Source organism: Ranitomeya imitator, chromosome 2 (assembly GCF_032444005.1).
Source record: "Ranitomeya imitator isolate aRanImi1 chromosome 2, aRanImi1.pri, whole genome shotgun sequence".
Taxonomy (NCBI): domain Eukaryota; kingdom Metazoa; phylum Chordata; class Amphibia; order Anura; family Dendrobatidae; genus Ranitomeya; species Ranitomeya imitator.
This window is the reverse complement of record NC_091283.1, coordinates 233063629-233080578: the sequence shown is the minus strand read 5'-3', so window position 1 is coordinate 233080578 and position 16950 is coordinate 233063629. Positions and strand designations below refer to the sequence as shown.

General features: G+C 49.9%; 1 protein-coding gene across 3 annotated transcripts in view; it reads left to right on the top strand.

Annotated features, from left to right (window-relative positions):
- ADAP2 (ArfGAP with dual PH domains 2) overlaps positions 1-8121 on the top strand; it is a 172421-nt gene extending 164300 nt beyond the window's left edge. For 2 of the 3 annotated variants that reach the window (XM_069748749.1, XM_069748750.1), the window contains one exon: positions 7026-7200. In XM_069748749.1, coding sequence (XP_069604850.1) covers positions 7026-7054 — 29 coding nt within the window. In that variant the 3' untranslated portion in view covers positions 7055-7200. Of the gene's footprint in view, positions 1-7025 lie in introns of all 3 variants that reach the window. The other variant, XM_069748748.1, reaches the window with a different exon arrangement.
- Positions 8122-16950: the final 8829 nt, after the last annotated feature.

Below are 16950 nucleotides of genomic sequence, written 5' to 3'. Positions count from 1 at the left end.
ATTCAACCCCCCTAAATTTCCTCGTGCGATAAGTGACCTCCCGTTTGACTAGGTTTAGTCTATTCCCCCATAACATCTGGAAGAACAGACTGTAGACCCGTGTCCAGAGAGGCTCCAGCAAGACACAGATGCTGCCCAGGTAGATTAGCAAGGGGAGCAGGAAAGCTTTGCACAGGTCAACCCTTTCCCTCAGGGTCAAAGACCAACCCTTCCATTGGTCCACTCTTTGGGCGACACCTTTGATTCTGCCTTCCCAGTTTTTCGTGGGGTAATCACCCTGGCCAAATTCGATGCCTAGGACTTTGGCATGTTCTTGGGGTTCGGGGAGGGTGTCCGGAAGATCAAACGTGGGATCCCCGCCTCCCAGCCAGAGACTTTCACACTTGTCCTGGTTGACCTTGGACCCGGATGCCTCCGAGTAGCTCTCCACTTCTGACATCACCACCATCGCCTCCTCTTGCGAAGAAACAAAGACGGTAATGTCGTCGGCGTAGGCCACTACCCTCAGGATAGCCTCTGGCGCCAACCCGCCCATCCCCACCCCCGCCAACGTTCCACAATCAACCCTTCTGAGGAAGGGATCGATCGCAAACGCGTAAAGCAAAGGGCTAAGAGGGCACCCCTGGCGGACACCAGATCCCACCCCGAAAGGTTGTCCAATCCACCCGTTTACCAGAGGGAAAGTCTCAGCCCCTGCGTATAAGGTCTTAAGCCAGTCCACAAACCCTCCAGGCAGACCATACCTCAAGAGTGGACCAGAGGTACTCGTCGACCCGATCAAAGGCTTTTGCCTGATCCAGGGTCAGCAAGAACCCCTTCCAAAGGCCTGCCCTGCCCCACTCCACGGCCTCTCGGACACCCAGAACAGCACTGAAAGTGCTACGGCCAGGAACGCAACAGTGCTGGGCCTCCGAAAGGAGCCGTGGCGCAAACTTCACCAGCCTGTTGGAGAGTATCTTAGCCAAAACCTTCCTGTCCACATTGAGAAGTGATATGGGTCGCCAATTCTCAATGCGTGACGGATCCTTACCCTTTGACAAAATGATCAAAGCCGACCTCCTTAATGATCTCGGCAGAGTGCCCGAGGAGAGACACTCATTAAACACCTGAGTCAAGAGGGGGACCAAGGAGTCCCTAAAGGTCTTAAAGAACTCGGATGTTAAGCCATCCGGACCTGGCGATTTTTTTGGGCCGGAGCCCATCGATCGCCAGTCTCACTTCCTCTTCTTTGATCGCTTCTGTCAAACCGCCCAGCGAGAGGTCAGCCCCTGGCTCTGGAACAGCTTCAGCCAGGAAAGCCGACATCCTGTCACGATCCAGTTCCTTCCTTCCCAAGAGGTGCGAGTAGTATGAACTGACGACCTCCAAGATCCCTGATCTGGACCTTCTCAGGGATCCCGTACTGTCCATCAGCCCTGTCACTATCTTACTATTCACTGACATTTTGCAGCTTCTGTAAGGGTCGGGTGAGTAGTACTTCCCGTAGTCCCTCTCAAAAACCAAAGATGCGTGCCTATCATACTGACACCTCTTTAGCAAGGATTTCACAGTGGAGATCGCCTCGCGGCTACCCCCAGTCGAGACAAGATGCTCGAGTTTCCTCCTCAGGCTCTGATACAGGCGATCCCTGTTCAGGCTTCTGAGGTTCGAGAGTTGCCGGAAGAATCTCGCCACCCGATGTTTGAACATCTCCCACCACTCAGACTTAGTGTTACTTAGGCCCAGCAGCGGTACCTGGCTCTGAAGAAATTCCTCAAAGGACCGTCTTACAGCTTCTTCCTCAAGGAGTGACGAATTCAGCTTCCAATAACCTCTTCCCATCCGAGGAGTCTCTGTAACGCTCAGAGAAAACATAATCAAACAGTGATCGGAGAATTCCACCTCCACAACCGACAACGGCGAGGAGACGGCCTCCTCCATCAAATAAAACCTGTCTATCCTAGACCTGCACTGACTACCTCTAAAAAAGGCGAACCCCGCGTGGCCTGTGTTGTGCCGGATGTGGACATCCACCAGGCGTGCCTCACTTACTATCCTATTTAGCGCGACGCAATCGTAAGCCAGCCGGTCTCCGGAACCTCCTCTATCACAGGGTCTCGTGACGTTGTTGAAATCCCCTCCAAAGACCACCTGCCGGCTCGAAAATAAGAAAGGTTTGATCTTCATGAAGAGACACTTGCGGTCCCACTTGGACTGGGGACCGTAGATGTTAATGAGCCGAAGCTCCTGTCCCCCCATGGAGACATCTAGGATCAAGCATCTCCCCATTTCTAACTCGATCAATCATCTGCATTCAACCGCTGCGGTCTTAAAAAGGACCGCCACCCCGCTATACGGCTCGGCCGCAAGAGACCAGTATGAGGGCCCGTGCCTCCACTCCCGCCTTGCCTTATGCATGGTTGATAGGTCGGTCAACCTGGTCTCCTGCAAAAACAAAATGTCGGCATCAAGTTGGCCGAGAAAATGAAAGGCCATGTACCTTGCCGCTTCTGACTTTATGCTGGCAACATTAATGGTTGCCAGCGTCAACGGGGTGGGTGCCGCCATCATGATTGATTGAATTAGATAGCCTTTTTCTTCCCACCCCCAACAGTTTCACCCTCTTCCTCTGACATTGATGAGTTTTTAGTGCGCTTAAGACAAACAGACTCATCCATTCTCTCCTTACATACACTCTGGCCCTTGTCTGGTGGTCCTGAGGTAGTCCCCCCCTCAGAAGGCTTTGTGTTTGCCCCCTGAGAAGAAGACCCAGCGACCTCCTGAGCCCCAACAACCTTGTCTGCAACCTCCGGCCCCGGGTCCCCATCGCCCCCTCTGGAGGGGAGTCCTGGAGGGCCCGGAACCGGTTAGAGAGATCCACCAGAGGGGGGGCGGCTGGACCTTCCAATGGCACCTGGATCAGGGCTACGGAGTCAGAGGGGTCGCACTCCAAGGAGGAGGCTCGAGGCCCGGACCCCCTCTTATCCTTAGTTGTTTTCCTGTTACCCTTTTTCTTTTGCTGTGACCACTCGCCCTCTCCCTCATCCAGACTGTCACCGGATGAAGGTTCCTGGGCAGACATGGCGTCCTTTTGCTCCTCTCTTTCAAGTCTCTTGACTTCCTCGCTCAATTCGCTGTCTTTAGGATCCTCAGCTGCAAGTGAAGCACCCGGGTCAGAGTTTAGGGTCATTACTCCCTGCCCCCTGTTCCCATGGCGCTGCTCCTGCTGCCTGATATTGGATGGCGGCAGCCTGCTCCTCACCGGTTCCCTGCCTCCTCCGCCTCTGCTGGTCCCTTCACCGGCGAGATTGGTCCCGGCTTTCGCCTGTCCCGCACTCGCCGCTTTCAGGACCGCATTGGCAAAGGAACGCGGACAGCGACTGAACGGGTGACCGAGGTCACCACACAGGTTACACCTAATCCTGCCACAGGTAGCAGCAAGATGGCCGAGGTCCCCACACAGTGCTCATTTCTGGGTGGTACACTGCGCACTGAAGTGTGTGGGGCTGCCGCACCTGTGACAGACCTTAGGCTGCCCCCGGTAGAAAATCAAGATCCTGTCCCTCCCCAAAAATGTTGAGGAAAGGATATGGGTAACAGTGTTTCCTGAAACCTTCAATTTCACCATGAAGGTCCAGGCTCCTGACCAGATACCATGATCATCGGGGGATTTCTCGGGAATACCGACGATGTCGCCGTATCGTCCAACCCAGGTAGAAATGTCGACACAGGAAAGTGACTCGTTACTGGTCAAAACGGTCACCTTCCTGACTGAGTTCTGGCGGGATATTGCTACAGCGAGGAAACCCCGCCATTCGGGGCAACCCCGAGCCAGCTCATGGCGAGACCAGAAAAGCTCAAGGCCCTCCGGTCTCACGAAGCTGACATCGAAGTAGGAGGTCCCATAGGGATGGATCAAGGCAAAGATGTCATATGCCGCGAAGCCCATCCCCAGCAGGAGCTCAGCAACCTTTGACCGATCAGGACAGGCATCCTTGCTTACCCACTGGAGACGGGCCACATTCCTACGGTTACTCCTCTGCCCCGTTGTCGGCAGAGACCAGACAGTCTCTGCCCCTCTATCTCGGAAGGCGGAAAGACCGTGTCTCTCTATCCAGAAAGACAGATCAACTTCCCTCCCCTCTACATTGATGGAACTCTCCCCTCTCCTCAGGGCGTCCAGGAAGCGCTGATGCAAGTCACCATCCTCAGGGTCACCAGACAAGGGCGCACTACTACCCCCAGCAGTGACAGCTCCTGAATAGCTTGGGGCTGATGCCCCCGCCACCGCTGGGGGGGCAGCAGGACCACTACCTGCTTCCCCTCCACCAACACCAGTAATGCTCTCCTCATTCACTCCACCACTACTCCCATCATTTGCAACACCACTACTCCCATCATTCACTCCACCACTACTCCCATCATTCACTCCACCACTACTCCCACCATTCACTCCACCACTACTCCCACCATTCACTCCACCACTACTCCCATCATTCACTCCACCACTACTCCCATCATTCACTCCACCACTACTCCCATCATTCACTCCACCACTACTCCCATCATTCACTCCACCACTACTCCCATCATTCACTCCACCACTACTCCCACCATTCACTCCACCACTACTCCCATCATTCACTCCACCACTACTCCCATCATTCACTCCACCACTACTCCCATCATTCACTCCACCACTACTCCCACCATTCACTCCACTACTACTCCCATCATTCCCCTTACCATTGCCACCACTTCCCGTCACTTTTTTACCAGTATTCTCACCACCATTTTTTCCAGTGTTCTCTGCACCTTCCACAGTCACATCCATTCCTTCCTCACTTTTGTCTGGCTTCTCTGCACTCACACCTGCTGGACCGGGGGAGGGGTGCAGCACCACACCCGGTTTCCCTTGATTGGTGCTGTGTTGTGTCTCTGGAGCGCCTTGCCCCCCCACTGCAGCAGTTTGCATTTTATTATCCTGGGCCCACTGCTTGTTGGGGGGCGCCGCCTGCCCCACACCCACAGACTTCGGGGTCCTGGTGTCACGTTTGGGCGCTGGAGCACTCTGTCCTCCCGTCACTGCAGGGCGCCCAGTGTTCCCTGCAGTTGATTTTTCCTGCTTTTTTTGTCCTTTTTGGACTCGCTGCTTTCCTATCGCAGCCGCATGCCTCTTCTCTACTGAGGCGCACTGCGCTCCTGTCACAACAGTGCGCCCCCCTTTCGCCGCACCAAGTTTCTCGGACCTGCCCCCCACAGCCCCGGCGTCGGCCGGCTCAGCCGTAGTGAGCAGGGATGGAGTCTGCCCACACCGTCCCCCTATCTCAACGGCGTGGACATCCCCCTCGCCCCCCTCAGCCCCGGTGAGAACCGGCTTAGCCGCAGAGGGCAGTGAGGGAAACTCCTCGGGGTCCCCTATGTCCGGCGCCGTGAGTACCACCACAGCCTCGCCCCCTGCACTGTTCCCCACACAGACGGCAGCACCGCCGGACATCCTCCTCCTCTCCCCACCTTGCCTATGCCCCGGACCCACTGTAGAGCCCGTGCCTTTAGGTTTGGTGGGGTTTACACAGGAGGCGGTAGGTGTAACATCATCCATCAGTACATATCTGTAACTCACCACCTCCCGTGCGGTCTCCTTCCTTGTCTTCTTCCTCTTCTTGGATTCCTCTGCTGGCTCGTCCTCACCAAAGGAAAAGCGGTCCAGGTTCACTGGAGACTCCAGCTGTCGGATCTCCTCTAGCAGACCGCCCTCCTCCTCTTCCTCCGCTGACACTCCAGCCTGTGCTGTCGGAGTCCTCTGCCGTGCCGGGAGGCCGCTCCCCTGTTGTCGGCTCTGCGACTCACTCTCCCGGCTGGTTCCAGCTTGTAGGACTCCAGTCACAGCCACGTCGTCGTCCTCCTCCTCTTCCTCCTCGTCGCTTAGGACGCCGGCTGGCGGCTCTCCTGAGGTATTTAACCCCTTCATTTCTGAGAACCGCCGCTGGTTCTTAAACCTCTCCAGGAAGGGACCTGCGCTTTTCTCAATCCCCTCCCGGAGGAGCACTAACCGGACCATCTCATCTTTGAGGGCTCTGAACCTCTGGGAAGTCGTGGGTTTCTCTTTGTTAGAGGCTTGGGTGTTCAAGACCCGAGCCACCCGCAGCTTCTCCTTCAGCCCGGTCAGTGCTTTGCCGGCGTCCTCGTACTCACGTAGCATGGCAACCACTCGGGAGGAGAAGGTACTCGTGGACTCGCCGGAGCTCGTCTCCCCCCAGGATGTTCCTGGGCTCTCCTTCCTGGGGCCTGGGGTGCCCCTGTCTCCCTCTCTGGGTGGACGATGAGCCGTCTCAGGGTTGGTCTAGGTGGGTATGGTTCTTCTCACCCGTCCCGACCTCCTCAGTCCCTCTTGGGCCGGTTGCTGCTTCTGCTCTCTGTCCCCCGCCGGCACAGACTGGGGAACAGAAGCCTGGGAAGCCATGCCGGCCTCCCAGGAAGCCTGCCTCTCCCTGGGGAGGAGAGAGGCAGACTCTGGGCCTCCTGCTGGAAGTGCTGGAGCTCACAAGGCAGGTGCTGCTCCTAGCAGGGTGTGGCTGATTGTGGGCACCTATCCTCCACCTCCGGAGCTGCACTCACTATTCTGCTGTTACATCGTGTCTTATCCTCCAGTCACCTCCAGCGCTGCACTCACTATTCTGCTGTTACATCGTGTCTTATCCTCCAGAGCTGCACTCACTATTCTGCTGTTACATCGTGTCTTATCCTCCAGTCACCTCCAGCGCTGCACTCACTATTCTGCTGTTACATCGTGTCTTATCCTCCAGAGCTGCACTCACTATTCTGCTGTTACATCGTGTCTTATCCTCCAGTCACCTCCAGAGCTGCACTCACTATTCTGCTGTTACATCTTGTCTTTATCCTCCAGAGCTGCGTTCACATCCAGAGATCCGGGCCTGCGCCGTGGTGTAGCGGTCAGACTTTCCATGATGCTCTGGGCCAGTAGTGGGGGCTGATGATATGGGGGTCCGCTATAATATTGATAGGTGGTCTCTTTGGTCACACAGGGGGCAGCGCAGCGGAAATCATCCCGTAATGGACGGAGGCGACGCCGACCCGGAGACTGACATCCTGTGCAATCGCTGGTGGCCAGAGACCCCATGAGCAAGACACTAGAGACTGAGCCAGGGGTCCACAGGGGCCAGAGACCCCCCGCTGCCTCCCCCGCAGCCTGCACCATGCCGACAAAACCACAGCAATAAACCAATTGTAAAGGAAGACATAGAACAAATCATGTAGTAACATCACAGCAGTGCCATGTAAGATGCCAGATTACACAGGGAATATCAGCTGCAGTCCTATGTAACACCACAGGTAACACTGATCACTGAGTACAGATAATGTAGTAGATGTCACCTGCAGTCCTATGTAACACCACAGACAACACAGTGATAACTCTCTGAGTACATATAATGTAGTAGATGTCACCTGCAGTCCTATGTAACACCACAGATAACACAGTGATAACTGAGTACAGATAATGTAGTAGATGTCACATGCAGTCCTATGTAACACCACAGATAACACAGTGATCACTGAGTACAGATAATGACGAAGCCGTACGGGTTACGGCGATACGCGTTGGGTCGCACCCCGCTCTGGTTTCCATCTGTGGCCCCTCTTTTTGGGTTTGTATCCTCCTTTTCCCACTGATGTGTGCATGATTTTGCCTCTTACATCTTTGCCTGTCTTTATCGCATCCTTACATATGATGGGGTTTTGATCCACATTTAAACCAGTTCTTTGGGGCCATTGTATCATTGGTTTATATATATATTCGGTTGTCCCATTAGGATCTATTTTAGCTATTGCTAGGCTATGGCACACTTTACGTGTATTTAGGGGTATTTTTAGGGGGTCTCTCCTATTTTAGGTGCATCTATAGCATACTCTATACATTCATGGTTGGATATGTTATGATCATTGTTTATGTATATTTGTATTTTTGTTACATATGTCCTCCCATTTGCTCTACTGTGTATTACATGGATGCATTCTATCTTTAAGGGGGTCCAGGAGTGGGGTGTTGTTTTGTTTTTACTTGTGTTTTAATGTTTTTTTGCTGTTATGGTGTACCCAATAAAATTTGATATTTTGGTATAACTTTGTGGTGTAGTGTGCGGGCTTTACGGTAGTGCCTTGTCTTCTTTTTTTGTTCAGATAATGTAGTAGATGTCACCTGCAGTCCTATGTAACACCACAGATAACACAGTGATAACTCTCTGAGTACAGATAATGTAGTAGATGTCACCTGCAGTCCTATGTATCACCACAGATAACACAGTGATAACTCTCTGAGTACAGATAATGTAGTAGATGTCACATGCAGTCCTATGTAACACCACAGATAACACAGTGATCACTGAGTACAGATAATGTAGCAGATGTCACCTGCAGTCCTATGTAACACCACAGATAACACAGTGATAACTGAGTACAGATAATGTAGTAGATGTCACCTGCAGTCCTATGTAACACCACAGATTACTTTGAGTACAGATGATGTAGCTGATGCGGGGGTGGACACTTGGGGTCCCTTTGTAATGTGTTTGTGTCGTCTCCTTTTATGGCAACCAAACTACAGATTATACATACTGAGTGTATGTATGTATGTATATGTGTGTGTGTGTATATATATATATATATATATATATAAATATATTACACAGTCTCCTATCAGTAAGTATAAGGCCGGCTTCACACTCAGCGTATGAAAATACGGTCCGTATATTACGGCCGTAATACGCTGAAATGTCCCGAAAATAGTGGTCCGTAGCTCCTCCGTAGGCAGGGTGTGTCAGCGTTTTTTGCGCATGGCATCCTCCGTATGTAATCCGTATGGCATCCGTACTGCGTGGTTTTCTCGCAGGCTTGCAAAACCAACATACCGCTATAGAAATGATCCATGTGTCCCAAAAAGAAAAAAATATATATATACTGTCATATATATATATATATATATATATATATATATATATATAATGTCAGTAGACACATATATGTATATATATTACTATTTTTTCCAGCGCTATACAGCTTGAAAGCCGGTAATTCAATTACCGGCTTTTTCTTTCTCCTTCCTAAAACCCGACATGATTTGAGACATGGTTTACATACAGTAAACCATGTCTTCTCTCCATTTTTTTTGCAGATTCCACACTACTAATGTCAGTAGAGTGTATCTGCAAAATTTGGCCGTTCTAGCTCTTAAAATAAAGGGTTAAATGGCGGAAAAAATTGGCGTGGGCTCCCGCGCAATTTTCTCCGCCAGAGTAGTAAAGCCAGTGACTGAGGGCATATATTAACCCCTCTGTGACCTTAGACGTACTATCCCGTCGAGGTGCCCTGGGCTTATCTGACCCTGGACGGGATAGTACGTCATAGCCGATCGGCCGCGCTCACGGGGGGAGCGCGGCCGATCGCGGCCGGGTGTCAGCTGCTTATCGCAGCTGACATCCGGCACTATGTGCCAGGAGCGGTCACGGACCGCCCCCGGCACATTAACCCCTGGCACACCGCGATCAAAGATGATCGCGATGTGCCGGCGGTGCAGGGAAGCATCGCGCAGGGAGGGGGCTCCCTGCGGGCTTCCCTGAGCCCCCCGCAGCAACGCGATGTGATCGCGTTGCTGCGAGGGTCTCCTCACCTCCCTCCCTGCTCGAGCCCCGGATCCAAGATGGCCGCGGATCCGGGTCCTGCAGGGAGGGAGGTGGCTTCACAGAGCCTGCTTAGAGCAGGCACTGTGAAGGCTGCAGCGCTGCATGTCAGATCAGTGATCTGACAGAGTGCTGCGCAAACTGTCAGATCACTGATCTGTGATGTCCCCCCCTGGGACAAAGTAAAAAAGTAAAAAAAAAAATTTCCAAATGTGTAAAAAAAATAAAAAAAAATATTCCAAAATAATGAAAAAAAAAAAAAATATTATTCCCATAAATACATTTCTTCATCTAAATAAAAAAAAAAAAACAATAAAAGTACACATATTTAGTATCGCCGCGTCCGTAACGACCCGACCTATAAAACTGTCCCACTAGTTAACCCCTTCAGTAAACACCGTAAGAAAAAAAAAAAAAAAACGAGGCAAAAAACAACGCTTTATTATCATACCGCCGAACAAAAAGTGGAATAACACGCGATCAAAAAGACAGATATAAATAACCATGGTACCGCTGAAAGCGTCATATTGTCCCGCAAAAAAAGAGCCGCCATACAGCATCATCAGCAAAAAAATAAAAAAGTTATAGTCCTGAGAATAAAGCGATGCAAAAATAATTATTTTTTCTGTAAAATAGTTTTTATCGTATAAAAGCACCAAACCATAAAAAAATGATATAAATGAGGTATCGCTGTAATCGTACTGACCCGAAGAATAAAACTGATTTATCAATTTTACCAAACGCGGAACGGTATAAACGCCTCCCCCAATAGAAATTCATGAATAGCTGGCTTTTGGTCATTCTTCCTCACAAAAATCGGAATAAAAAGCGATAAAAAAATGTCACGTGCCCAAAAATGTTTTCAATAAAAACGTCAACTCGTCCCGCAAAAAACAAGACCTCACATGACTCTGTGGACCAAAATATGGAAAAATTATAGCTCTCAAAATGTGGTATTGCAAAAAATATTTTTTGCAATAAAAAGGGTCTTTCAGTGTGTGACGGCTGCCAATCATAAAAATCCGCTAAAAAACTCGCTATAAAAGTAAATCAAACCCCCCTTCATCACCCCCTTAGTTAGGGAAAAATAAAAAAAAATGTATTTATTTCCATTTTCCCATTAGGGCTAGGGTTAGGGCTAGGGTTAGGGCTAGGGCTAGGGTTAGGGCTAGGGTTAGGGCTAGGGTTAGGGCTAGGGCTAGGGTTAGGGCTAGGGTTAGGGCTAGGGCTAGGGCTAGGGTTAGGGCTAGGGTTAGGGCTAGGGTTAGGGTTAGGGTTAGGGCTAGGGTTAGGGTTAGGGTTGGGGCTACAGTTAGGGTTGGGGCTACAGTTAGGGTTGGGGCTAAAGTTAGGGTTAGGGTTTAGATTACATTTACAGTTGGGAATAGGGTTGGGATTAGGGTTAGGGGTGTGTCAGGGTTAGAGGTGTGGTTAGGGTTACCGTTGGAATTAGGGTTAGGGGTGTGTTTAGATTAGGGTTTCAGTTATAATTGGGGGGTTTCCACTGTTTCGGCACATCAGGGGCTCTCCAAACACGACATGGCGTCCGATCTCAATTCCAGCCAATTCTGCGTTGAAAAAGTAAAACAGTGCTCCTTCCCTTCCGAGCTCTCCTGTGTGCCCAAACAGGGGTTTACCCCAACATATGGGGTATCAGCGTACTCAGGACAAATTGGACAACAACTTTTGTGGACCAATTTCTCCTGTTACCCTTGGGAAAATACAAAACTGGGGGCTAAAAAATAATTTTTGTGGGAAAACAAAAAGATTTTTTATTTTCACGGCTCTGCGTTATAAACTGTAGTGAAACACTTGGGGGTTCAAAGTTCTCACAACACATCTAGATAAGTTCATTGAGGGGTCTAGTTTCCAATATGGGGTCACTTGTGGGGGGTTTCTACTGTTTAGGTACATTAGGGGCTCTGCAAACGCAATGTGACGCCTGCAGACCAATCCATCTAAGTCTGCATTCCAAATGATGCTCCTTCCCTTCCGAGCCCTCCCATGCGCCCAAACGGTGGTTCCCCCCCACATATCGGGTATCAGCGTACTCAGGACAAATTGGACAACAACATTTAGGGTCCAATTTCTCCTGCTAACCTTGGAAAAATACAAAACTGGGGGCTAAAATATAATTTTTGTGGAAAAAAAAATATTTTTTATTTGCATGGCTCTGCGTTATAAACTGTAGTGAAATACTTGGGGGTTCAAAGCTCTCACAACACATCAAGATGAGTTCCTTAGGGGGTCTACTTTCCAAAATGGTGTCACTTGTGGGGGGTTTCTACTGTTTAGGTACATTAGGGGCTCTGCAAACGCAATGTGACGCCTGCAGACCATTCCATCTAAGTCTGCATTCCAAATGGCGCTCCTTCCCTTCCGAACCCTCCCATGCGCCCAAACGGTGGTTCCCCCCCACATATGGGGTATCAGCGTACTCAGGACAAATTGGACAACAAGTTTTGGGGTCCAATTTCTCCTGTTACCCTAGGGAAAATACAAAACTGGGGGCTAAAAAATAATTTTTGTGGGAAAAAAATTTTGTTTTATTTTTATGGCTCTGCATTATAAACTTCTGTGAAGCCCTTGGTGGGTCAAAGTGCTCACCACACATCCAGATAAGTTCCTTAGGGGGTCTACTTTCCAAAATGGTGTCACTTGTGGGGGGTTTCAATGTTTAGGCACATCAGTGGCTCTCCAAACGCAACATGGCGTCCCATCTCAATTTCTGTCAATTTTGCATTGAAAAGTCAAACTGCGCTCCTTCCCTTCCGAGCTCTCCCATGCGCCCAAACAGTGGTTTACTGCCACATATGGGGTATCAGCGTACTCAGGACAAATTGGACAACAACTTTTGAGGTCCAATTTCTTCTCTTACCCTTGGAAAAATAAAAAATTGGGGGCAAAAATATAATTTTTGTGAAAAAATATGATTTTTTATTTTTACGGTTCTGCATTATAAACTTCTGTGAAGCACTTGGTGGGTCAAAGTGCTCACCACACATCCAGATAAGTTCCTTAGGGGGTCTACTTTCCAAAATGGTGTCACTTGTGGGGGGTTTCAATGTTTAGGCACATCAGTGGCTCTCCAAACGCAACATGGCGTCCCATCTCAATTCCTGTCAATTTTGCATTGAAAAGTCAAACAGCGCTCCTTCCCTTCCGAGCTCTCCCATGCGCCCAAACAGTGGTTTACTGCCACATATGGGGTATCAGCGTACTCAGGACAAATTGGACAACAACTTTTTGGGTCCAATTTCTCCTGTTACCCTTGGTAAAATAAAACAAATTGGAGCTGAAGTAAATTTTTTGTGTAAAAAAGTTAAATGTTCATTTTTATTTAAACATTCCAAAAATTCCTATTAAACACCTGAAGGGTTAATAAACTTCTTGAATGTGGTTTTGAGCACCTTGAGGGGTGCAGTTTTTAGAATGGTGTCACACTTGGGCATTTTCTATCATATAGACCCCTCAAAATGACTTCAAATGAGACGTGGTCCCTAAAAAAAAATGGTGTTGTAAAAATGAGAAATTGCTGGTCAACTTTTAACCCTTATAACTCCCTAACAAAAAAAAAAATTGGTTCCAAAATTATGCTGATGTAAAGGAGACATGTGGGAAATGTTACTTATTAAGTATTTTGTGTGACATATCTCTGTGATTTAATTGCATAAAAATTCAAAGTTTGAAAATTGCGAAATTTTCAAAATTTTCGCCAAATTTCCGTTTTTTTCACAAATAAACGCAGGTACTATCAAAGAAATTTTACCACTATCATGAAGTACAATATGTCACGAGAAAACATTGTCAGAATCACCAGGATCCGTTGAAGCGTTTCGGAGTTATAACCTCATAAAGGGACAGTGGTCAGAATTGTAAAAATTGGCCTGGTCATTAACGTGTAAGAGGGTGAACTGTAGTCCCACTGAGAGGGCACTAGGACCCTGTGGTTTTTGCCTATTGCAGAAGAGAACAGACCATGCAAAACTCCCAGAGACAATGTGTGCTGCTGGGTGGGGTCTAGTGTCTCGGGTGTAAAGTGAAACTTGGAAGCGAGAGCTGAGAGAGAAAAAGGCGGGAAGCAAAGGCAGAAGCTGCTGTGATATCTTAAAGAGAGACTGTGTGGATTTACTGCAAGTGTTTTTGGAGGAAAAGAAGCTTTTGAGAGACTTTTTGTTGCTAACGTTCCCCTGGAGAAGAATTAACCTTTGTTTAACTCTGTGAGAGACTTGTGTGGCTAACGTTTCCTGGAGAGGAGTTAACCCTTTATTTAACAAAAGACTGAGACTTTGCTAAGAACCCAGTACGAATTTGGAAGTCTGTGGATTCCCTGTGCATTGAGTGGAGAACCAAGTCTGGACAGACTGCTGATACAGAGACGGACGGATTGTCGTGGAAGCATTCCTAGGAGCTACAGAAGCAGAGACTACATCGTGAGACCACTAACTAAGTCCCCGGCGTTTGGGCTCGGCATCGGCCGACAAGACAAGACAAGAGGAGTTTGCTGTAACTTATTGGCGCTGAAAATATGAACTGGCTGCAGCCTGTGCGGATTCCTGCCTGAGAGGAAATCTATCTCAGGATACGGTACCATAGTTATAGATACCCGGGTATCTCTGCTCAGAGTGTTAAGTTGTTACTTTAGAGGTGTATCTTATATTAGAGTTGTGTAAGTTATACTCAATGTGCCATTCCAGGGGCTCCCTTAATAACACTACATTCAATTTACACTTGTTCCTGTTTTTAGTTGCCTGTTAGGTAAATTTCTTACTAGTCTGTTGTAGTACACAGTTCTCAGGAGACCTTGGAGTGGCACAGTGATTTCAGCTGCTGCTGAGCTAGTGTATCTTTGGGGTGCATCTGACTTAATATTCTCCATATTACCTTGATTAATTTGCCTTTGAGTAAATACCGTTGGAGATTTCTGCCTTGGTCTTGGTTTGTGACTCACTGGATCTTATTCGGACCTCTGGTCATTACATTTTTGGCGTAGTCGGCAGGATCCAGTGTTTGTCATGGACGAGGGCGAGGGTGGAAATGACCCCGCTGTATCCGCATCCTCCTCAGGGGTTGGGGTTCCCTTGGCAGCCGCTGCGACTCCGGGAGGGTATGTGCCTGTAGGGGCTTTACTTCAGCACATGCCGAAATACGATGGGCGCAATATGGCGTTGCAAGATTGGGCTGAGAGAATCCGGAGTATTCTGCGCATGTGTAATTTGACCCCCGCGTTACGCGCTGAGCTGGCATTAAATGCACTGGAGGGTGATATTAGGTGTATGGTGATGGTGCGCCCAGAATCAGAGAGGGATACATTAGAAAAGATTTTGGAACTGTTAGAGGGGAGTTTGGGGGGCCGAGCGCGTGTGGCTCAGCTTCGGTCCCTATTCTTTAATCGTCCCCAGAGAGAGTGTGAGTCCCTGATGCAGTACTCTAATATTTTGCAAGAGATGTTGAATGAGATGCAGCGACTAGACCCGGGGGCCATGGGGGCATTCCGGGAGGTAGACCGCTTGCTCCGGGACCAATTCATCACCGGTGTAGCCAATAGACTTCTCCGGGACAAACTGTTGGAAATGGCCCGGGTTGCACCAGAGTTATCTTTCTGGCAGATTTACCGAGCTGCAGTGGAAAGGGAAGAGAAATCGGCCTATGTTCCCGAGGGGTCAGTGAACAGTGCCCAGCTGGAGGAAGGTGGTTCATCAGGGTCGGGGGGAGAGGGGCTGGTAAGCGTGGTACAAGCTCTGCGTGCTGAGGTGAAGGAGTTGAAGCTGAAATTGTCTCAACTGACAGTTGATCCCGCCTCTACCCCCTCGCGGGAACCTCCTGCCTCACCCCCTGGAACGGTGACCCCGCAAATGGCCAGGTCGTCCTATCAGAATGAGTCAAGCCCTCGCCCACGAGGAACAATCACCTGCTGGAAGTGTGGCCACCAGGGACACATCTCGCGTTACTGCCGGGCGCTTACAGCCCCAGAAACCCCGTCGCCGGCTTTAAACTTCCGGCCGCTGCCATGAGAGGGCAAGCAGCAGCGGCCCCACCCACACAAAGCCCTCGACGGAATGAACAAGATTTGTTTGCATGTAGTCCAGTGATAGAAGCAGAGTTTGAAGGGCGGAAGATGAGGTGCTTGGTTGACACGGGATCCGAATGTACTATAATGCCTCTAGAAGTATATGAGAGATACTTCAGTCGACTAGTGATTCCAGAGGATGGCCGAGTGATACGACTGACCGCCGCAAATAATGGTCAATTGTCAGTAAAAGGGATCGTGTGGATGCAACTAAAAATGTTTGGTCAAGAGCTGGGGCAGAAAGGGGTAGTACTGGTGGATCACCCCCCTAGAAGAGGGATGGAAGTGACGCTCGGAATGAACGTGCTGCGAGATTTGAATCACCAGATGTATGCCAGTGAAGGACCCCAATACTGGGCCCGTGCGACAAGACACCGACCCACACAGAGAATTCTACACCGTCTAGTGCTGAGTTGCGACTTGCTGAAAAGTGCGGTCCCAGGTGGCCGGGTGGGCCGGGTCCGAGTGACTTCGAGGGCCCCGATCCTGCTGGGACCCAGACAAGAGGAACTCTTAATGCTGCCTGTGGGAGCTGCACAGAGATTGAATGGGCTTGAAGTGCTACTTGAGCCCGCCCGAGAGGGTTCCTCATTTGCCAAGGTACATGTGGCCCGTTCTTTGGCGATTGTGAAGAATGGACGAGTACCGGTCCGATGCATCAATGTTTTAGATGAAGCTGTTGCAATTCCCGCTGGGACCATACTGGCTGAACTGTTCGTACCGGCAGAGAAGGTGCCGGAAAATGCAGGGTTCGAATTGCGACCAGACCAACAGTCATCCTGGACATTCGCGGTCGAGGTAGGCCGGACTGAACCTCCTACGGAGGAATGGAATGTCCATGTGATCATGGAGCAGATGGGAGTGGATCGGGAGAAGCTGACCCCCGTGCAGTTGGAGCAGTTGGAGAGAGTTTTGTGGGAACATCAAGAGACCTTTTCCCGACATGGAGAGGACTTCGGGTGTACCCAGACGATTGAGCATGAGATTCCAACGGGGGATACTCCACCCATTAGAGAAAGATATCGCCAAATTCCTCCGGCGCTCTATCAAGAGGTGAAGAGCATGGTGGCCAGTATGCTGGACAACCAAGTGATCCGAGAGAGCCGGAGTCCCTGGGCGGCCCCTGTAGTCTTGGTCCGCAAGAAGGATGGGACACTCCGATTTTGTGTGGACTATCGGAAATTGAATGCCCACACCGTACGGGAC